This window comes from Netta rufina, assembly GCF_964035555.1.
Source record: "Netta rufina genome assembly, chromosome: 11".
NCBI lineage: Eukaryota > Metazoa > Chordata > Aves > Anseriformes > Anatidae > Netta > Netta rufina.
In genome coordinates, this window is record NC_140134.1 from 11,435,467 (window position 1) to 11,456,309 (window position 20,843).

Sequence of the window (20,843 nt, forward strand, 5' to 3'; positions counted from 1 at the left end):
CTCCAGAGAAGCCCAGGTGAAGCTGAAAGCCCCCTTTGCCAGGCTGGTGCAAGGGACATGGCGCTGAGCAGCAAGAGCAGATGTGAGTATGCAACAACCATTTTTTCCTGCGAGCATCTTTTACCAACAGCCAGACCGAAAGTGTTCAAAAACCCTGCAACAACGTCTCCAAATTACTTTCAGCTGGGTCCATCACAGCTCTGCAAAGCCGGCACTAAGCTTCTGTCCCCTCGGCACTAGAGGAATAGATTCTCACCTTCACCCAGAGTGTGCTTGCCCCCGGAAGCACGAGCCTTACCTCGGGGTGCACAAGCAGTGGTGCCCACCACCACCACCACAGCACAGACCATCTGCTGGGGAGGCTGAAATCCCCGGCAACATTCAGAGCTCAAAGCCGCAGCTGTAGGAGGGCGACCTCCCATCGCACGCTCCTGCATGGACTGAGAGCCGGGGGCAGTTTAATGTCCATGATTTGGCTTTAGGTTTCTTTTAGGCACCCCTCACAGGTCCAGCTTGGAGGTGAGCCGAGAATAAACGTGACACACTTGTCCTTCCAGGAATGCTGTCCCAGAGCGACCTGTCAAATGTGATCACTCCATCACTACTCCCTGGTCTGATGCTTGCAGCGTGCTGCCTGAAGCTTTATGATCGCCCAGCGCAGGCTCCTGCACGCTACTGGCACTGTCCCCACCCTGCTCCAGGACTGGGCATGTATTTTATTGTCCCAGCCCACCTGCCACCCTCTCTAGTTGTCCTGTCACAGTATTTCTCTCCCACAGCAACCACCTTCCTTCATGGTTTGGGCAATGGTCAGTAGGGAGGAGGATTGTTACGGGGAGAGGTGATGGAAATGCACGAGTTATGATCTGACATGCAGCTGGGAAGGGAAGAGGGCTGAGCAGCGCGTGTTTCCTTGGGCACTGTTCGAAGGGAGCTGGCTGACTTTTGGCTGTTTTTCTTTGAGACTGTCTTTTTAGGCTGTTACTCAGCGGTCCAGGGAAGGGTTCAGGAAAGGAAGTCCTGGCAGTTCAGACAGGCAGAGGCAGAACACCAAAACAAAAGAATAAGGCAGGCCGACAGTTACAGAACGTGATCTCTGTGCATGCAGACAATGCCCAAGAGAACAGCCCCAGACTATGACATACAGAGAAGCCAGAGATGCCAGAGGTATCGGAGGCAATGCCTATGGAGAGCAGGGCAGAGGCGGGTCAGTCTCTCATCAAACAAGGACATTCCTCACCACACAGCGGCGTCACCACCTCACTCTGCAGCAATTCCCACCCACCAGCACCCCAGGGTGCTGCCTGGGCCTAAAATGCCTCCAGCTTCAGCTCAGCACCTTGTGTCCCCGCTCACCTTGACGGGCCTCTTTGAGGCTGGGATTACAGCTTGGAGAGCCTGATAAACTGCACCTATACCTGAGCTGGGCTTGGACTGACGTTAACCCCAAACCCTCTGTGGACAGTTGACCCGAGCTCTCATCTGCAGGGCATTTTCCCACTCCAAGCTGTCAGCCTGCTTGGGAGGCAGCCATCGCCCACCCACTCTCTCCAAGCAGTAGCTCCAGCTGGGTGTCTGTCACTAATGCCATGAATGGTTGTAATTTCTTTACACCCTCTCTAACGATGCCCTGGACTGTGTTTTTGCAGGAACCTCTCCTAGGAAGTGGCTGCTCCCCTCCCCTCCATACCCAGAGCAAGGCTTTCCCTTCGTAACTGTCTGTGTGAGGAATTCCTGCAAGATGCCTGGCAAGCCTGGTCCCGACTCTGCCCAGCTCCATTAGACATCATCTGCACACGGACGTAACAGTTTGGGGGAGATGGGAAGCCAAATAGGAGAGGATTAAAATCTGTCTTTTGCATAGATCAATTCAAAGATCAGTCTGATTGCTCGGCCCAATGCGGCCTCTCAGACACAGCCCACACCCTCCCCAGGATTGCGTGTGGTTCTCAGCAGAGTCCTAAATCAAAACAGCCCTGGGTTGGCTTTGAGTTTGTGCCTTTTTATGGCTTGGTTGGTTGGATTTTGCCAACCCCAGTCTAGTCTGGTCCGCTCCCCCTTGCATGTGGACTGGAGAGAGGGACTCACCACAAGTTGAGCATTTTCAGGCAGCTACAGAGAGTGTAGAGAAAAAACACAGAAAGGAAGAAAGAGCAATTAGTTCACAGAGGTGGGATGAAAGCATGTCACTGCAGCCATGCAAACATGCAGTGCAGACTGGCAGACACACACCATGCCTGCCCACCGCCCGCCCCCAGCCCTCATACCACCTCTGCCCTTGCCACGGTGCCGCTGAGAATTGCCAAGTTTTGCAGGGTTTGGAGGCCTTGGGTAAACACTGCACGTTCTCCAGGGAGGCACAGGCCCCGTGAAGTTCTTTTCAGCGGCTGAGATCAAAGAGGGCTTCTGGGCCACCAGAAGAGGAGACTGCCCTGTCCCCTGCAGCTCCAACCGCAGGAAGGCCAGAGCGTGGACGGCCGTGTGTGACCATCAGTGAGATGGTTTCAGTGAACCCCAGGGCTGGGATTGGCAGCTCGTCCCCACAGTACCCCCAAGCAGCACTGCACAGCTCCTCTGCCTGCCGGGAGTGCCAGGGTCCTTCCCTTTCCAGCATTGCACCTCACCTCGAAACACAGAGCCCGAACTCCATCTAGTTCTAACTCTTTTTGGCCCGCTTTATAGCAAAGCAGGTTTTTTTGAGTCTAAAAAATCCAAGGGGATTTATGATCACAGATGCAAGGAGAGATGATGCAGCCCTCCTTGTGGCAAGAGGAATGAAGCACTTGGGAATTCGCACACTAGGGAATTATGACAGGAGTCCCCCAGACCTGTTGGTGCAGAGCAGCCTGTGCTCTGCTGCACAGTAACCTGTTAAACCCTCCAAAACCAATTCTGAACCACCCAGGCAGGGCCTGGAAAGGGACAGAACAAATCACAAGACACAGCTTGGGCAACACAGCCCTTGCACGCTTCTTTTCATCCGTCTTGACGCTTCTCTGGTGGCGATTTGCCCCGTCCTTCTCAGGAGCAGCCCCAAGCCCAGGAGGCCCCAGTTCAGTCATCGTGATCAAGACACAGCCTGTGACACTGAGCCTGCCTTCCCTGCAGGCCATGCTACCCAAATTTAAGAGGCACTTTTTTATTTTCCACTCTACAAGTCGCACCTCAAGACCTCCCCCTCCCCGCCACGCTTTAGGAGGAACCTGTACCAAACCCACGGCTCGCTCCTTTGGCTGGGAGGAGGAGAAAGAATATTCATTGCTTGGACAGCTCGCTGCCAGGATCCCGCCAGGCTGGCAACCAGCAAGGAACAGCACACGGGAGTGCTTCCCGAGGGACAGAGGAACGGACAGCAAAAGACCTTCAGCACAACAGTGATAAGGTGGGAAAGCAGGCCTCGGCCTGACAGATTCCTAGGGACGGTTTCCATCAACACACCCTTTCTCACAGCTGCCAGCTTTCCTTCCTACGCTCCCACGAGTCGTTCCTAACAAAAGTGTCCACAAAGGCTGAGACAAGCAGCACCAACACCACCAAGTCAGATCACAACCAGGCCTGCTTACCCCTCGTACTGGGAAGCTGGGATTACACCGTGACCCTGCTGTGGTCCTGCTCTAGCTCAGAGGCACCACGAAGATCTCGTGTTGAGGATCATGCAAAAGGTGATATTGATGGTGCCAGATGGAGGCCAAAATGGTCAAAGCAGCAACTTTGTATATCAGTTCTCACTCTTTGCCACAAGCTCTGGAGAGGTCTGCTCAGAGTGAGCACACAGTTCCCCATGAGCAGAAGGGCTGCTACTGTTTTCTCTCTCAGCTTCTGGAGAACTGGACCAAGAGAATTCAGAGGAAAAAAAAATCAAGTCCCTACAAGAATTACTTTAGGACCATTATGGATACCTGGCATCCACTTCTTGTGGATGGGAGCCAGAAATAAAGTGTTAACTTTCAGACCAACAATTCCTTCACTGAGCTGTGTTCAAGCTACTCCTACGCTCTCAGCATGAGCGTACAGTGAGTTCTCCTTTTGGAACAGGGGATGCTCACCGGGATTCCTGAAATAATTCATATTACCTTGGTATTTCTGCTACTGTCTATTTTGCAACACATGCTCTGAGTAAGAGTTACGTTCTCCAGCCACGACAAGTGTAAAAAGAAGCAGCAGCAGCAGCACCGAAGGCACCATGCACAAAAGCGGCAATATGCAGGAAAAGGTCATGGGACACGAGCATCGAGTACTTCACCACGGGTAAATATCCCCACTCGTTTCACAGGAGGAGGATAAATGACCACACCAGTGGAAAGCCTGTTTGTAAAGCGAACGTACTTAGCTTCCTCCACCACTTCCACCTCTGCCTGCGCCGTTATGGGTGCATTGGAGTGTGCCCCCGTCGGGTCGTCCACGTTCAGCTCCCCGTTGGTCGAGCTAACCACCTGCAAGACAAACAAAATGCCCCGTTAAAGCCCCTGGACACAGCACGTGGCACGTGGCGTGTCTCCACTTGCCTCAACAAGGGATGCTGTAGGAATGGGAAGTCTGCAAAATTTCTGTTCCTGTCTCCCAGCACCCTCTTAGCAGGCTGTGGGATTCCTGGGATGCCTTGAGATCACGTGCTGTGTTTCCAGCAGCCGTTTGGAGAGAATAATCTGGCTCGTGAGAGCAGAACGCCAGGCAGGGGACTCTGTTCACTAGTACACACTTGTGCTGTGCCCAGCACAGGCCTGAACGTCTGTGGGAGGTTAAGCTACAATTTGGGGTCTTTTAAAGAAAAATTGGTGTGAAGACTAATCGACAGCCTCATACGCACACAGAAACTGCACTGTGCTGACTGCATTCTCCTGACGCCTTTAGAGGTGAGTGACTCAGTCCTGTCACCAGCCACTAGTGTGGGATAAACTCACTCCAGAGCCCCCAGATCTCACTCCTTACACTGCCAGATTCTGGAATTACCTCCTTGCCCAAAACCTATTTGTATGATCTCCTTCTGCTTCAGTTTGCATTATGGCTGACTTCAACGTGTCCATTACAGGGATAACTATCCAGATCCCCAGCTGTCAGCAGCTGGTCCTCTGCCAGGAGAACACGTAATTTTCTGGACAATTCACAATTGCTCTATTGCAGGTGGCAGTGCCACTAAGCACCAGAGATGAAGGGAAAGAAGCCAGATCTATAAAGATGTCTCCTCACAATTAAGTGCATCTGCACATTTGTTTTGAATACTCAAGTCCTACCAGCAGTTGCTGTTTCTGCAGATCAAGTCCCATGCCCAGTCTCTGCACCAAGGGAAGTCAGGACCGAGCTCATTGGGTTTTCAGAGCTCTCCTCTCAAGAGAGCCCCTCAGCTTCTCTTCATGCCCCCTTCCCAGACCCATCACAGTGTAGGCCCACCCAAGCCCTCCAGGCCCTCACACTTCCCACACAACTTTGATAAACACGAGCAGTTAATTGTGCTGTTCCCAGTGACCTTCCCACACTTTCTTCAGCTACTTCTCATTAAATTTCAATTTACAAAAGTCTCTGTTTTTCTTCCTCCTTTTTTTTAACGTGCTGCCACTCCATTCTGATGTGGCAAATTCAACCGTTCCCATAACGAAAACAGCCTCCTGAAACTCCTGACTTCCCAGGGGTTCAGCATTAGCTGGGGCATCTGTTGAGAAACAATTTGAGCATCCATCACGCTGCAGGCAGAGCAGCCATTCACAGCAGACGACATCCCATTCTCGGCTGCAGATAAGCACAATTTTAATGCTCACAGTAGCACACACGCTTGTAAGCTGCCCAGGCAGGCGACCCTCATGGTCAAATTCAGACGAGGGCTGCCTTATTGCTGCAGTTACTCTGGCAGGGCATTGTTTGTGGGGAGTTGAAGTTCATGCTGATGTTGCAGAAGTAAACTGTTCTCCTTATGTAAAACAATGCCAATACAGACACCCACTCCATAGTTCCTGAGGGCTGAATTCTCCCATTTACTCTCTGCTCTCATCCGAGATCAGAGCTATACATACATGGGTTCCTCCTTATGTCTGAATTTCTCAGCCTTTGGCTTTTCCCAAGCATGTGGTCTCATACTGGCGTAACAGCAGTCTCAAGACATATTCAGGAAGAGTACACAACAAACTAGACAGTTGTAAGACACAGACACTGCTCCAGAAGTAAGTCCTCCTGTCTCCTCAGCTCAGCCCTGTCCCACACCAGGCTCTACTTCCCCTTTCACCAGAGCCAATTTTCAAACTCACACTAGAGTTGTGTCTGGCACTGGAGCCAGCTCTTTCAGGCAAACCTCTGCCAAGGAGTTCACCTCGCCAGCAATATTAGACAGCTCTTGTTTGCTTGAACGAGCCTTGCATCTTTTCTCCAGCATTTCCAGCCATCTTACTCTGGCAATATTGCAAGAATATTAGCCAGCCTGAGTGACAACCAGAGGCAGGCATATTTTCAGGATCACAAGCAGTCTTTTCAGGAATTTCTGAACTTAGCTGCAGTGCACCTTTAATGCTGTCACTGTCACCCATCCCCTGCTCCTCCACCTTCTACAGTGCCATCACCCAGCACTCACTGGTCCTAAACAGCTCTCAGAGGAAAGGCTTCATGGAAGCAGTAACAGCAGCTGTGTTGGACACCACAGCCTGCACCCCACAAAATATGAGTGCTACATTCAGGACAGGACCAAACCGTCCTGTGAAACTGCCTTCCTGGCCCCGGTGCTGTAACTGCAATTCAAGGAGACTTCAGGGGATTTAACACAGATTCTCACAACAAGGCTGTGCAGATCACGGGGAAAAGGTACCTGTACTGATCCTCCATGCCGATCTGCAGCCAAATGAGATGTCAAGTACGAGGTATTCGTCTGCCGGCTTGGCTGGATCTCCCACTCTCCTCGGCGATCTGATGACGCCTGCTCGCAAGTCCAGAAGCAGGAGAGAAACAGAAGAGAGGGCAACAGGTGAATGAGGTGAAGAAACGAAAGGGTGCTTGTTAGTGCGTTAGTAGTGCTTTGTTTTGTTTGTCTTTGCAAAAAGCAAGGCATTTAACATTCAGCTAGGCTAAAATTTCACTTTACCAAGTACACATCATTCCGTACTTTAGCTGTCTCTATCCACTGCAGCAGTGGATTTCTTCTTCTCTAGGTAATAAATTATGAGAAAGCTCAGATCTACTCAGCAAGTTATTTCTTTACACGGCTTCATTTCCATGTGTTTCAGCATAGAAATAAACATGCTAACAATATGTTTGTCTGTGTCAGGTCATGCACCAGAGAACTGGACATGGCAGCAAGTTTGGATACACAAGCTTGACCTCGCTAAAATACACATTTTTTAAACTCAAATTTGCAACTTTAAATGAAGCCACGTTTTATTTCACCAAAAGCCAGTTCCACACATTAATTCACCTGTACGATGCAGAAGGAAACATCCACCACACCTCCTTTACTGGAGTGAGGGTTGCTGTTTTCTTGTTTTTCTGCAGAAAACTACAGCAGCAAGAAACTTTCACTATCAGTTTCTTTTTTGCCCCCAACAGATGCACGGAAATTTTTAGAATTGGATTTGTCTTATTAGAAGAACCACTGTGCACATGCATGTGAAGCTGCTTAGAGGTTGTGCAGCACTGATGATACACATCCGTCGGTCACCGAGCACCAGTGTACCGCAGTGCAGCTAAAGCCAGGTGGCCAGCTGAAGGAACACATCTGCTTCCCAAGACCAGGAAGCACAGAACGAACAGGCAGATCTGTGTCAGGTCTCACGCCAACGGCAGAGGATGTAACAAGCATGAAGTTACTGACGGGACACATTTAAAAGGTGTCTCCTTGGACACCATATAAAAAGGTAAGCAAAGGTTTCAAAGCTGAAATACAAATTCAAAAGAAGAGAGGGCAGAGAAGCAGAGCCCCCACAGCACACACACACCTGGCAGAATGGATGCTGAACAGACATCATGGACCTGGCCAGCACAAACGAGTTTTAATCCAGCTAGAGGGCAGGAAACAAGAGGCTCAAGCGAATAAACACCAAGTTATCAGCAGTGAAGCTGAACTGGCTACTCAAAGAGAAGTGCCCAGACTCTGCCTTTCCCCAGCACTGCTTTGTGTTACTCCCTGCAGTTGCGGAGCAGAAAATAAGTCTGCTTGCGCTTCATACAGCATGAGCCACCATTTCCTTTGCGAGTGACCTCTGAGTCCCCCTCTGAGCTACTCATAGTGCATCTCCTCCATCCAAGCCGTCACCACATCCAGTTCACAGGCAGTATTTCCCTAGAGGTGGCTTTGTCCCGGCTTGTCCTCATAAATCTTTTTAAATGTTTGCCCCACCAGCCTGAGATGCTGCTTACACTTTTTGTACTTGGTAGCACTGAAAGGAGTTACTGGAGAAGCACCTTCCTTGGAATTCTTCTTTAGCTGCTGCAGGTCACAAGACTATGAAGGACTGGAGAACTTAACTGCAGGTTTTAAGAACTAGTAGAAGACAAATCTTGAGTGCTGCTTCCTACAAAGCACTATACCACCAAGCTGCTTGGTCAGCCCAGGTGCTGAAGTTGTATCACCTATGTCAGCACGGGGAGGAGCACGCTTCTGCCTAGGAGCCCAGAAGCAGTTTCTAGGAAAGGCTTCAGAAACCACAAGAGCCAGAGTTTTGTCTTTTGGCTCTACACCCACGTATGTGGGTTCAAAACTGTTTTTGAAGTAGGGTTGAGCTGAGCAGCTCACAACGCAGCCCGAAGAATGGCACCGAAGAAGCGATGCCTGTGAATTGGAGAGCATCAAGTTCCTGTTGACACTCATCACCTTCCTACCAGCTACCAAATCGCGAGACATGACTGGCATCTAAAACAGACAGGGCAGGGCTCACCCATGTTTGATAGAGAGTAAATCTCTTCCTACAGGAAAAGGCTACAACAAGGAGACCACTCTCTCATCAGTGTCTTTACTGGGAAACCAAATATTATAAAGGAGAATCTGCTGTTAGTATGCTTGGAAATAAAAATAAAGCAGTTAACTCTGAAGATCTAGGCAGTTACTTGACCCAAACCCATGTCTCCAATCCACTGCTCTAGAAATTTGTTTTTTCTCCTCCTTTTTACAGAAATAGTTTGCTCAACAGTTAAAAGGAATAACCCTTGGAAAAGAACTGTTTAAGTTTTGGCAAGGGGAAACTTATTTGCTGTGTATATCAGGAATGTAACATAATTCAGCATATCCTAAATAATGTCTAGGTGAAAACGATGACAGAAGGTGCCCACAGTACAGAATCCAGATAATTTGAGAAACTCAGAAGAACAAGGGCCGAAGGTTGTCTGAATAGTATTTTAGGAATATGCCAGCTGTCTTTGTACTACACACTATAATTTGTGAACTAACATGCTTGAAAATGAAGCCAGGCGTCATTGTCTGTTAAAGGAAACAAGATGCCTCGTGTACACAACGTGAAGGTCTGTTGTCAAAGCGGACAACTAGAAACCGCCACCCAAAAAGGGGGTTAATGCATTAATCAGGCAATATATTAAAGCGGATTATTTTACTAGTGCTCTCATACCAGTCCACACTAATAAGCATGCATAAATCCAGTACTGCACACATGCTTCAAACAATCCAGCTTCCTACAAGCAACACTTCTAATGAGGGATGTTCATCCTGATTGTAGCTGATGGCTTTAGATGTATTCTAGTCTATATTAAGTGCTCTATCACTCAGAGCCCAGCTGCATGGAGCAAGGAAAGCCGAGCCCAGACAGGTTATTTCATCTCACACTCAATTCTGTGCACACAAACCCCAGCTCGCATGAGCTGTGTGGGCGCAGAGACCACAGACAAGGAGCTAGAACAGCACACAGCAATTAGAGGAGCAGAGCGAGCCCAGAACCACTCACTGGGAGGTAAGAGCACCAATAGCTCTAGCTAGGAGCCAGCAGTTGGAGATCTACTGAACTTCTGATCAGCTCTGTTAATATAGAAAATCCAGACTCTCAACAACACCAAGAAAATATTACGACTAGAAAGAAAAAAAATGGGGAAATTCAGAAACTTGAAGTTCATCTGGACCATGATGCTAAGTCTCCCCACAGGACCCTACGCTGGCAGTCCTTTTTGCTGCCTTTTTGCTGCCTTTTTGCAACACCTGTGCCACGAACAGGACACCCCAAGCTGGATATACTGTGTGTCCATGGGACATCTTATTACAGCTGCATGGTCCTTGGAAAGAGGGCAGCTGGGAGCAGGCTACCATAGCCACGACTGTTGGTCTGCTCCACAGTCCACGTGCTGTGAGTAAAAGCACCCAAAGGAATGTTCTTGGCCAGGCTGGTCAGGTAGTCTGACCACGCCGGACAGCTGAGATAAAGAGCTTACCCACAAACTATGACCCATTCCAAGTTGTACTCTGTTTGGCTCACGGTCCTGAGGAGTTCCGCTGGCCGATAGAGTATTTCAGCAATCTGTTGCTTTGACAAAGTCTTGCTCAGACCACAGTCTTCCTAAATTAAGCAAGAAATGCACTTGCCACAAACAAAGCAAGAATCAGTCCCATCAACTTCTACTGGCACAGGGTTTCTGCTTCTCCAGACCAAGAGGAATTCAGAAAGATGCCAAACAACGCAGTCCTGCCAAAGCAGCGGTGAGTAACACACCTGATTGCGAAGGGCCTGCTGCGATGGTCGATCCCTATGGACGTGGCTGTCTCTTGTTACTGCAGACGTCCCAGAATCTACGTGAACCGATCCCACTGGAGTAGGCTGGAAAATAAAGCGTTCATTAGGATGAAGCCAATGACTACAACACGTCTCTCAGCATGTGTGTACAAACCTAACTTGTCGGGATGGCTCCCATCATGCAAGGACAATGCAGGAAAACATCAAAATGCTGCCCAAATATACTGACAGCAACCAAGGATAATTACAGTAAGGGCTATGAAATCCCTTTGATTTGGTGGCTTGCTGGATATCAGCACCAAACATCTTACAGAAAACTGAATCAAAAAGACATAGCTGCATATCTGTACCAATGGCAGATCACTCCAAATGTGTCTCAAATAAGATTATTGTGACTGCAAATATCCAGGCTTATTTTCCTCATCTCATTGTCTTGCTCCTTTTAAAAACCACACTTGCATAGAAACAGGACGTGTTAAAATTAAAGCTTCATCTGCTCTGTTCTCACCAAAGTCGTAATCCCTGCTCACAACATCAAATCTCCATAGCAACCACTGCAGTTGTCAGCAACAGCCAGCTTGTCTTACAGGGGGCTTTTTATCAATTGCCTTTGTAATTAAACAAAAAATGAGGAGAAAAATCACGGAATGATTTCACAGAATGATTTCTTATTAAAATGAACCAGTTTGGGCACGGTAACGCTAAATATAGCTGGGACTGGAAATCACCGGCAATGGCACCAAGTTTAGCGCTGGAGGCATTTGATCTGGCACCAGTGACAATTAATTTACGGGCGCCTTTGCCATTGGCGGCGCACAGTGACTGTCTATCAGCAAGAAGGCTATCAGCAGCACGCCACAAAATACAAGCGACAGGCTGCACCACGGACACAAATCAGATAGGCAGCCAGCGGAAGAGCTTTAGACACTTTTATCAGATTTCCCCATGACACATCTTTTGGCCAAGGTCTTCCTGAATACAAATGGCTTTTGACAATAGAAGAGGTGGATCAGGATCACTGTTGTGTTCCACCTGGTGTCACAAAGCTGCTAAATGGAGCGTGGATACTCCCACATTTCCTTGCCATGTGCTTTATTTAGAGCTGGCCCAGCCTCTGGAATGGGGTAAGCCCCAGGATCTTTTGAGATCGGAATGGGTTTGCTGTTTACTGTTTTCTGAGCGTTTGTCAGAGCCCTGCCCAGCTCTGTACTCCCCTATGAGAACCCAAGCATTAGGGATATCTTCCATCATTCAGTGCTGAGGTAACAAGTATGCTCTCCTGCTGTAAGATGGATGTCTTTAGATATCGATTACAAAGGTCTCCAATCCTGTGCTAGACCGGAGCAAATTAAGTCCAGTCCTGTTCACGGCCTCAAGTGCGAAAATCAGGTTTGAACAACCCACACCAGGGTAAACCCAAAGAGGTGGGAAGGGGCCTTCTGCCCCTTAGGGAAACGTAGGGCACCACAAGAACCCCCAAATACAACATCAGGGCTTCTCACTGTGTTCAGCCTGTGCTAGCTAGAGAAAAGATGTGAACGATTTGATCCTGAACTCGCTGGCACTAATTGGGATTATTCGGACAAACCAAGAGGCAGGTGGCTGGGAAGCAGCACCTGGAAGGCAAGGCCCTGCATTTTGCAGGACTGACTTACAATTGGCCTGCCGACCCAGTCATAGGCGTAGTCAAAGGTGTAGCCTTTCTTTTCAAACAGCTCTGTGAAGATGGTTCGTAAATAATCGTAGTCTGGTCTCTCAAAAAAGTCTAATCGCCGAACATAACGGAGGTACGTGGCCATCTCCTCTGTTAAAAAAGGGGAAAACAGAAGCAGCGTTAGTTGTGCTCACACATGGGCTCCATCACTTGCAAGCCTCTCAGCAGAGGCTACACGTGCATGCTGGAAATGTGCTTCACCATTAACTCCAGCAAGGCCTTGCCATGGCACTTGGCAAGGCAGTGCTCAAAGTTGGACCCATGACCAAATCCCCAGAGCTGAGAATTGTCCAGGCTCCACCAAATTCAGGTGAGCCCCATAGACTGATAGAAGCTGAGGATATCCAGCAGGTCTTTACCCAGTCTTTTATTGCTCGATGAATCTCACTCAGCTCTCTAGAGCTCTCCTGCCCTGCCCAAAGTCTAATAATAGTCCGTTTTTATTCTGAATCTTCTCAATGAGTGCCTATAAACCAAGGGCTGTGTTGCAGCATTGAGCATCAGGCTGTGAGAGGATTGTCTGGGCTACCAGTTCTAACCCTGGCCTTCCTTTAAAAAGCACTGTTTTTTGCAGTGGTCTGCAATGCAAATCAATTCAAATGCTCCTCAGACAAAGCTGGAAGTCCCACACTTGCTCCAGGGAGCTGCTGCTCTACCTTGAATCCGAGTGTCACAACAAGTTGTATTCTATACCTTTGTACAAAACAAACACTAAAACACACTGTACAATAAACGACGACTCAGTGAGCCTGCCAACAGGATGCTCATGCATACGCCTGCTCACACAGACATAAAATAGCCACAGCGATTTCATCTGAATGCTCAGCAACCAGCTGGGGAAGGAAAGCAGGAGATGCTGGTGTGCACCCTGGAGCACCCCTGAACTCCAGCAGCGAGGCTTTTTCTGCCCAGATATCATCCCATCTCCTAAGCTGGCCACCTAAAATTTTAGCAGCTGTAAATCCTTTCATTTGGAAAAGGATTAACTCAGTAGATCGAACGCAGTCACTTGAGAGAAGGACAGTAACGAGGTCCTCTTGGGGAAGGAAGCCAAAAAGAAAAGAAGCAACCTGAGGCATTGTCTGGCCTCCTCAATGAGAAGAGTTATGTTCATTACAAGCCGCAGCCACAAGCTCACAGGATGTGCTAATTTCTAGCAGCAGCTCCAGTTGTTTGCCTGCTTGAGGGACGATGATGTAACAGACGCACACCACCAGAATACTTTATTGAACAAGGTATGGCCACCTCCAGCTGCACTGCAGAGATCCCATCAGGGCTTTACCTGGAAAGTTCTCACAGAGAACTTCAACCGGAGTGTTTCTCTTTGTGTCCCCAATCTTCTGATACCTCTCTTTTAAGGTGTCAGCCTGTAGCGCACAAAGACAAAACAGTTGTGGAGAAAGAGTTCAACCATGTGATAAACGACATGCTGTATGGGAAGAAAAACAAAGTATTTAATATCGAGCCTCCGTGGTATCAGACAATGTTACTTGTAGCTGAACTGCATCCTAGGCTACACTACCAGGAATACCGTTGTAATTCTCCCTGTACATTTTCCACCAGCAAAGAATATCCAGTGATGCTTTCAAAACAGCTTCAGTGCTTCGAAGAGAGTACATTGGTTAGTTTCTCACAGGGCTGATTTCTTACCAACCCAGTCCTGAAGACTGTACAGGGAAGCTTTCATGGGACAAGAAAACAAAGCTGAGTATATTTTGATAGCACATCAGGATCCTGACACTCCAGCAAAGAACAGACTGAGGCTTAGAGCCATCTGCAATCACAACAGCCTCATAAGCAACTGTAAAAGTAGTTAAATTGTGACGATTTTGACATGTTGAGATTTTACTGAGCCACCACAAAGTCAAATCAGTTTATATCAGTCACAATTCTCCCAAGTCCCATGCTACTTCCACACCACCTGTCCTTTCACCCCCCAAAGTGCCTATCACTTAGCATTGATTAAACAGCTGGCTGCCGAGAAGAATGAAACAACCTTCAGTTATGGTTTCCCCACCTGAATCCCTCCTGAAGCAGAGCACTACTCCAGCTGGCACCCAAAAAACATGTTTTATTGCCTCCATTTCAAAAGATGCCAGTTAGACCTGCCAGCCACATAATTAGCATTGTAAGATGTCCTCTCAGGACTTTAGAATTGACGGCAGAGACCAAAAGATTAAGCAGAAGAAACTGAGAAGAGTGAAGGCACCGTATTCTAGATCAAGCTGAAGAGTTTGGGTGTGCTCTGGAGCTAAAGAAATGCAGGACTCCAAGAAGCAGTCTCAGCACTAATCTGAGGAAATTTTGCAGAGCCTTGTCTAAACCTGGAATTATTTTTGAGTAATTTTCAGGATCAATTTAAAGCAGATAATTTCAACTGAACCAAAACCAAAACATATTATTAGAGTAACAAACTCAGAGTTACCACAGGAGGCGCACCTAATGTCAGAGAGATTCTGATTCCTTTCAGAAGCATTTTCATGCTTGAAGAACCCTCTTGTGCTTTTCTGAATTGTCTCTGACATTTGTGCACATGTCTGACAAAGCGAAGCTGAGGCTAAGTCTGGATAGCTGGTGACAGAGCAGCTTAGCAGCTTCAATCATGCCACTGACCACAGCAGCACTCTGCTGAGAAGCCTGCGAGCCCAAAGGCTCATCTGCTTTTACAAACCGTATTAACAGGCCTAACAGGAGTCACTGTCTTCACTAATAACTTCACCCTCTCCTAACCTGATCACATCCAGTCCCTTCCCTCACTCCAGTTCCAAAGGTGAATGCAGCAGCTTCATCATCAGGAAGGTGACAGAATGATGCAACTACCAACACCCCACAGCCAGCGGACGACTTACGACTGCTTCATTCAGCTGCAGTTGCCGTAACTCAATTGCTTGCAACCTTCCACATGTACGTGATATTTCATAAACTTATAATCCAGAACTAAGCACCGAGTGTCCAGTGTCTCTGGAGGGAAGCCAAGCTCCATACTTTCACCAGAAAAAACGTCTTTTCAGGCTGAACTCCATCTGCACGTCTAAAACCATCAAATGGCTCCCATTATAAACACGATCGCAGATGCAGCTGGGGCATTGTGTGCCGTAAGGGGAACTTCATAAACAACCATTGTGTTCCTGGGGCAGGTTCACATTACAGCTAAGCTGCTCTGACAGCTCGGCATCCCTCTCATTACTGTCCCTGGCCCAGACGCTCATTTGCCTCTGCTGCATCTTCTCTCCAGAGCTGTACTGACCCAGTGAAGCTACAGAAACCCGATGTGATAGGAAACACGCTTCTGTCCCGGTACCTTCCGTAGGTGAAGCTAACGCCTTGTCGGCAGACAGACAGAGAGAACGGCTCTTCTGCTTGCATTCTGCAAACTTTCTCCTGCCAGATTCACATTTGGGCAGAAACCAAGTAAAGTTTTGAAGGGCAAAACCTAAAACTCAAACCTACCTTCAGTCCTTGCCAGGGCAGACTGCCTCGGAGGAAATACATAAACATATGGCCGAGGGCTTCCAAGTCGTCTCGACGACTTTGCTCTGAAAACAGAAGAGATGACAAATTATTGCTGCAGCTGCAGAAAGGGATCTGACCAGTAGCCAGACGTATTTCAGCAATATCACAGGGAAATTCGCTTGCTGTCTGCAGCTCGGAGTAAAAGTACCTGAAACCTTGTTACAACAGACACAAAACACATGAACAGCTAAACAAGGGGAGGCAACACAACTGCGAGCCAGACTGCCCAAGGTGAGGCACAAAAGATGGGAGGTGGAGGTATTAATCGCAGAGGAATAAAGCAGTTCCCCAGTTGTTCTGAGGACTGCCAGTGCCCACGGTACAGCCGCGATGTTGTGCTGGGTTGTGTTATTTCCTCTGAACTACGCAGAACAGGCAGGGGACACTTGCAGCCAGCTGCAGGGAACTACCGTGCTGCATAGTGCCAGCCCTCTCCCGACTGCTTCTGTAGCTCATCGCATCAGAGAGGATTAAAAATAGCTCCTTTTGGTACTGCTTTGCTTGTGAGACACTTGCTGCTGTTGCCATGCAGATGTTATGATTATAGATGAGGGGAAAAAAGAGGGGCCTCATGCCAAAGGAAAAGCATCCTTAAACGCCCCAAGCAGGCTGCCCTGGTGGCAGCGTGACCCTTTGGCTTGCTGGGTGAGCAAACAGCCCTGGAGCTCCTCAACAGCATGGGGACCCCAAAATCTGTCATCTGCTGTCTCTGGCTTCCCAGCATGCTGCAGGAAAGCGTTTACAGGGAAGGTCAGAGCGCTGCAGTTCGGGCCCTTCTCCCAGGGAGCACCAGACTGGGGTTCACAGAGCTCGCAGAGGGCTTTGGTGCAACCTCCTCCCCTGCCAGCCTCCACCTGCAGGCAGATAACGCGTTCAGAACCCGCATTACGGAGCAAATCGAGTCATGCAGCCCACACACCACAACAAGCTGCGCGTGAGCTGTCCCCGATGCTGCATAATCTGCAAGGGGAGAAAAAGGCAGCGCTTTGCACAGCACGACTCCACACAGCAGCAAATGTAACTCGCAAAACGGTCCAGAGGTGAGAAAGCTCAGCAGAAGGGAATCAGGGTAATGGCTCCTGCATGTCACCCTGATACAGCTGTAAAAAGGAGGGGGAAAAAAAAGGAGAGCTCGGTAATTTAGTGCAGTGATGCAGACAAACTTCTCAGGGAGATGGCTGAAAGCACTCGTCTTTCTGAAAAACTGTAATCAATCTGCTGCACTTTGCTCAGTCCTGAAACACAAAGGGGATAACTCCAGCACTCCTTCCCAATCCTCCCACCCGATGAAAGCAGGGGATGAGAAAACACATTGGCGTGCTGACGGCAAGGTCACTCGCCGGTAGGTGGTGGCAGTGCCGTGCCCTGCAGAAAATCCCACCCGCAGCCTCCGAGCCTGGCGAGCGGCCTGTTCCCACTGCAGCCTCTCACTTCCTCCATCCCTTCCTGAATCTCCGCTGGGTTTTCCGAAAATAGAAATTGGGCCCATCCCTTCTTACTGCCCAAAGAGAGAGCTGTCCGAGAGATCCAAAAGCCAGCAACGCCCTGATCTCCTAGCCGGGAGGCTGCTCAAGGAATATTCCACTATCTCACTACTCTCATGAATTTAAGTGAATATAAACATTTATTTTTTTTTTTTTTTGCCTTTCAGCCACAGAATTGTAATTTTCTAGTATGAAAGAGGGATGCAAGACAGTGAGGAGAAGAGATAGAAGACAGGTTTAAAATTAGTTAAGTCATTAAGGAAAACATTATGCATTTTCTCCAACCGATTATTAGGTCAGGGAACACTGAACTGTAACACCTGAAACTGAAAGGTACCCGTGCAGGGCTGTGCTATAAAAATCTATTTGGTCATCATTCAGTGCAGCAATTACAACCCGCCTACTTGCCTTTTATCAGAGCAGGGTTGCTACCAGTTGTTTAGTTCCTAATAACAACTATAATTACAAGGCTTCCAGTTCCAACATTTTAGCTGTCTCAATGCCTCAGAAGAACCCCAAACTGTAAAACCTCACAGCTGTAAACAGCATCACCACGGTGCATGGTTTGCAAAGACCTCAAAGGGCACGACAGAGCTGTAAACCAAGCAACAATCAGAGCTCGACAGTACTTGGCATGGCAAACTCGCGCCGACCACACAGACCTTTGCCAAGATGAGTGTTGATGGACATGTATCTTGCTGTTCCAGTTAAGCTCTTGTGTTCCCTGTAAGGTATGTGTTTTTTGGTTTCTGGATCTATGTACTCCTTCGCCAGTCCAAAGTCTATGATGTGAATGACGTGGTCTTTCTTATTGCCTTGCCGGCCAATAAGGAAGTTTTCTGGCTTGACATCTCGGTAGATGAGGTTCTTCGAATGCACGTATTCCATTCGAGATATCTGCAAAAGGAGGAGGCAAAAGTTATTCCCAAGCAGACCGGCTGTTATGTTCTCCCAGCTAACAGCACAGCAAGGTTTTGCTAGCCCATCACAAAGTCTCCTGAAAGTGCTTGGTGCTATCTGAGAACTCCGATATCCCACAAGAAACACAACAGATGGAGTACAGCAAGGCAGAAGTTACTGTTTGAGCTGGGTCACGTTAATTGGTGCAGAGCTGGAAAAAGAATTTGTCATCCCCTCCTTTCTCCAGCTACCACACTGTGCTCCCTGACTTGAACTGAAAAGAAATTGGACAGGCTCGTTCTGAAACGCTACCACCAGAACACCGTTCTTGGAAGGATTCCACAGAGAATTGCAGCAGCAGCCTCTTGGTATTGATTTTAAATATACTAAACCGGTTACCGAGAGCTCTTCCCTTGCCCACAGCCTTCCTTTGTTGCTCTGTGTCTTACCACCTTCCTCCCTCGACCCATATGTTGGCTTAGACACGCCAGATCCTCCACTGAGGGGGATTCTGGGCAGGTGGGAGCCTTGATGCTGACCAAAAATAATAATTCATCTCACCAGTTGTCAACCAGAAATAGCTGGAATATTTTGCAGCTTTTGACTAACTTTGTTCTGCCCCTGAAGACGAAGTAAACAGGCAGGTACCCCCAGCTCCAAGGGCTGAAGGGGCCATTCCCCCTCTCAGCACTCTCCTTATTCCGATGCTCACCATTAATAGCACTTCTGAAAAGAAATATGTTGCAGGTGATTTTAGAGTAGGTCTGCAAGCAGTCCTCTTCTGTGTTCCCAATTTATCAGATGATTCCAAGTGAAAATAATTAACAACTTACTTCCATTTATTCCGTGTTTATTTCCTCTTTAGGTTTTAATTGAAAAGATCTAAATCCCCTTTTAAGGCTACCTTGGTCTGCTGCCCCCCACATCAGAGGATATGTATTTCCTAGCAAGACACTTTGGAAAGGCCGTTTAGATCTAACCATCTGCATGCAGGCTCATGATGCTACAAAAAACATGGCAAAGCTCTCACAAACTCCAGATTTTGTATCAACGAGCACCAGTGCACAAAGGTCACTGCCACGCTACTGCAGCAGCCTCAGGCGTGATGGCAGCAGACTCGGGGACTTGCTCCGACTGCGAGCTGGAGTCAGCCAACAGCCCCCGACTGCTGGCTGTTTCTTGCTGAATCCAGACGCATCCTCAGCTCTCAAACCCATCTCTCTCTTTTTCTTTCCTGATCTTGGATGCCTGCCTGGCTGAAGGCTCCACGTGCCCGGATCTGACAGCCCAGGTGCCATTTCAGGTACCTACGTGTGTTTGCCAAGACAAAACAAATGAAGCTCTTTAATTCTGCAGGCAGTGAAATCAGAGCCTCGTCCCTGCAGGGCATGTGAGATTACTCTGTCCTGCTCCCAGAGGTTTATCAGACACCTTGTTTTTAAGGAAAACTTGCTGCATTTTCACCATTTGCAAAGGAGTAACAGGCAGAAGGGGGCAGCTCTCCTAATAAAAACAAAGTTCTGCACAGGGAGGGCAGGTGACAGGAAAAAACTGACTGCAGGTGCCTCGGTCTTAAGAAAAAAAACAGGACTATTAAAAGGCTCTTCAAAGAAGGTAACAGCACGTGTTACAGTTCCCCTCCTCTCTCATTTTAAGCAGTGATTTATTTCAATGTACTGAGAAAATGGGTTCCACGGCTAAGAGCCATTATTTCTAATCAATTACAGGATGATGCAGAACAGAGCAGATGCTCTGCACTTCAGCCCTTCTTCACGCTTTGAATCACCTACATGACACACCAGCAGGTTAGAAGACAAAAAGGTATACAGGGAGGCAATTCAAATTAAGATGAAACCCTTAAAATGGGGACAAAGGGTTTCCCAGCCTCTCCATACATAACAAGCTTTCAAGCGTGGCCTGACTACCTCATTTGATTTGCCTCTGCTACCGGAGAAGCCCAGTTGTTGAAACAGACAACAGCAATTACACAGCTGTGAAAAAAAGCCTTTTTTTTTTTTTTTTTTTAATTGACAGCGAGTTGCTCTGGCCAGGACAACAATCTGGATGGCTGAGATGTCCGCTGAAACAATACACTCCAGCAGCGCTTAGCGATATTTATGTACCTGCCTTTTTTGCTCCCATCACACAGACACACACGCTTCCGGGTCTTTCATTGTCCTTTTTCTTTATTTCCATCTGCCTGGACACCTCCTGATGTGCTGCTGGAAAAACCACACGCAGCCAGGGACGGCTGAAAGAGGCTCTCCATGTCAGAAAGATGCTTCCTGAAGCAGCCTCAGCGCTTTATTTGCTGTGACAGGATGCGTGCCCTCCTTATGTCTGCCGGGGATGGGGAGCGGGTGCCTATCCGTGCTGCATCCCCCCTCCAGGCTTGCTGAGATCCGTGCCGTGCCGCTGCAGCAGCTGCTCCCCGGAGCGATCGCTCACGGCCTTGGCCCAGACACGGTGCAGCTGAAGAAGAGGAGGTCAGTGCAGGAGCTGAGGCTGGCGTGAGTTCCCAGTCCACAGGCAGGATGGAGCAGAGCCACGGTGCCCACTGGTGTGTGTTTGAGCTGTAGGCTCTACTAT

The 20,843-nt window shown here is 48.4% G+C and overlaps 1 protein-coding gene across 2 annotated transcripts in view; it reads right to left on the bottom strand.

Annotated features, from left to right (window-relative positions):
- The window catches only part of CSNK1G1 (casein kinase 1 gamma 1), a 114,757-nt gene that overhangs the window by 4,070 nt on the left and 89,844 nt on the right, over positions 1–20,843 (bottom strand). The window contains exons 7-14 of one of the 2 annotated variants that reach the window (XR_014618783.1): positions 18,017–18,251; positions 15,808–15,893; positions 13,640–13,724; positions 12,299–12,447; positions 10,623–10,727; positions 9,867–9,937; positions 6,788–6,895; positions 4,405–4,433 (exon numbers count right to left, since the gene is read on the bottom strand). Coding sequence is in view for 1 of the 2 variants with exons in the window: in XM_084293778.1 (XP_084149904.1) it covers positions 4,327–4,433; positions 6,788–6,895; positions 10,623–10,727; positions 12,299–12,447; positions 13,640–13,724; positions 15,808–15,893; positions 18,017–18,251 (875 nt within the window). In the remaining variant the exon portion in view is untranslated. Of the gene's footprint in view, positions 1–4,326; positions 4,434–6,787; positions 6,896–9,866; positions 9,938–10,622; positions 10,728–12,298; positions 12,448–13,639; positions 13,725–15,807; positions 15,894–18,016; positions 18,252–20,843 lie in introns of those variants that run through there. The other variant, XM_084293778.1, reaches the window with a different exon arrangement.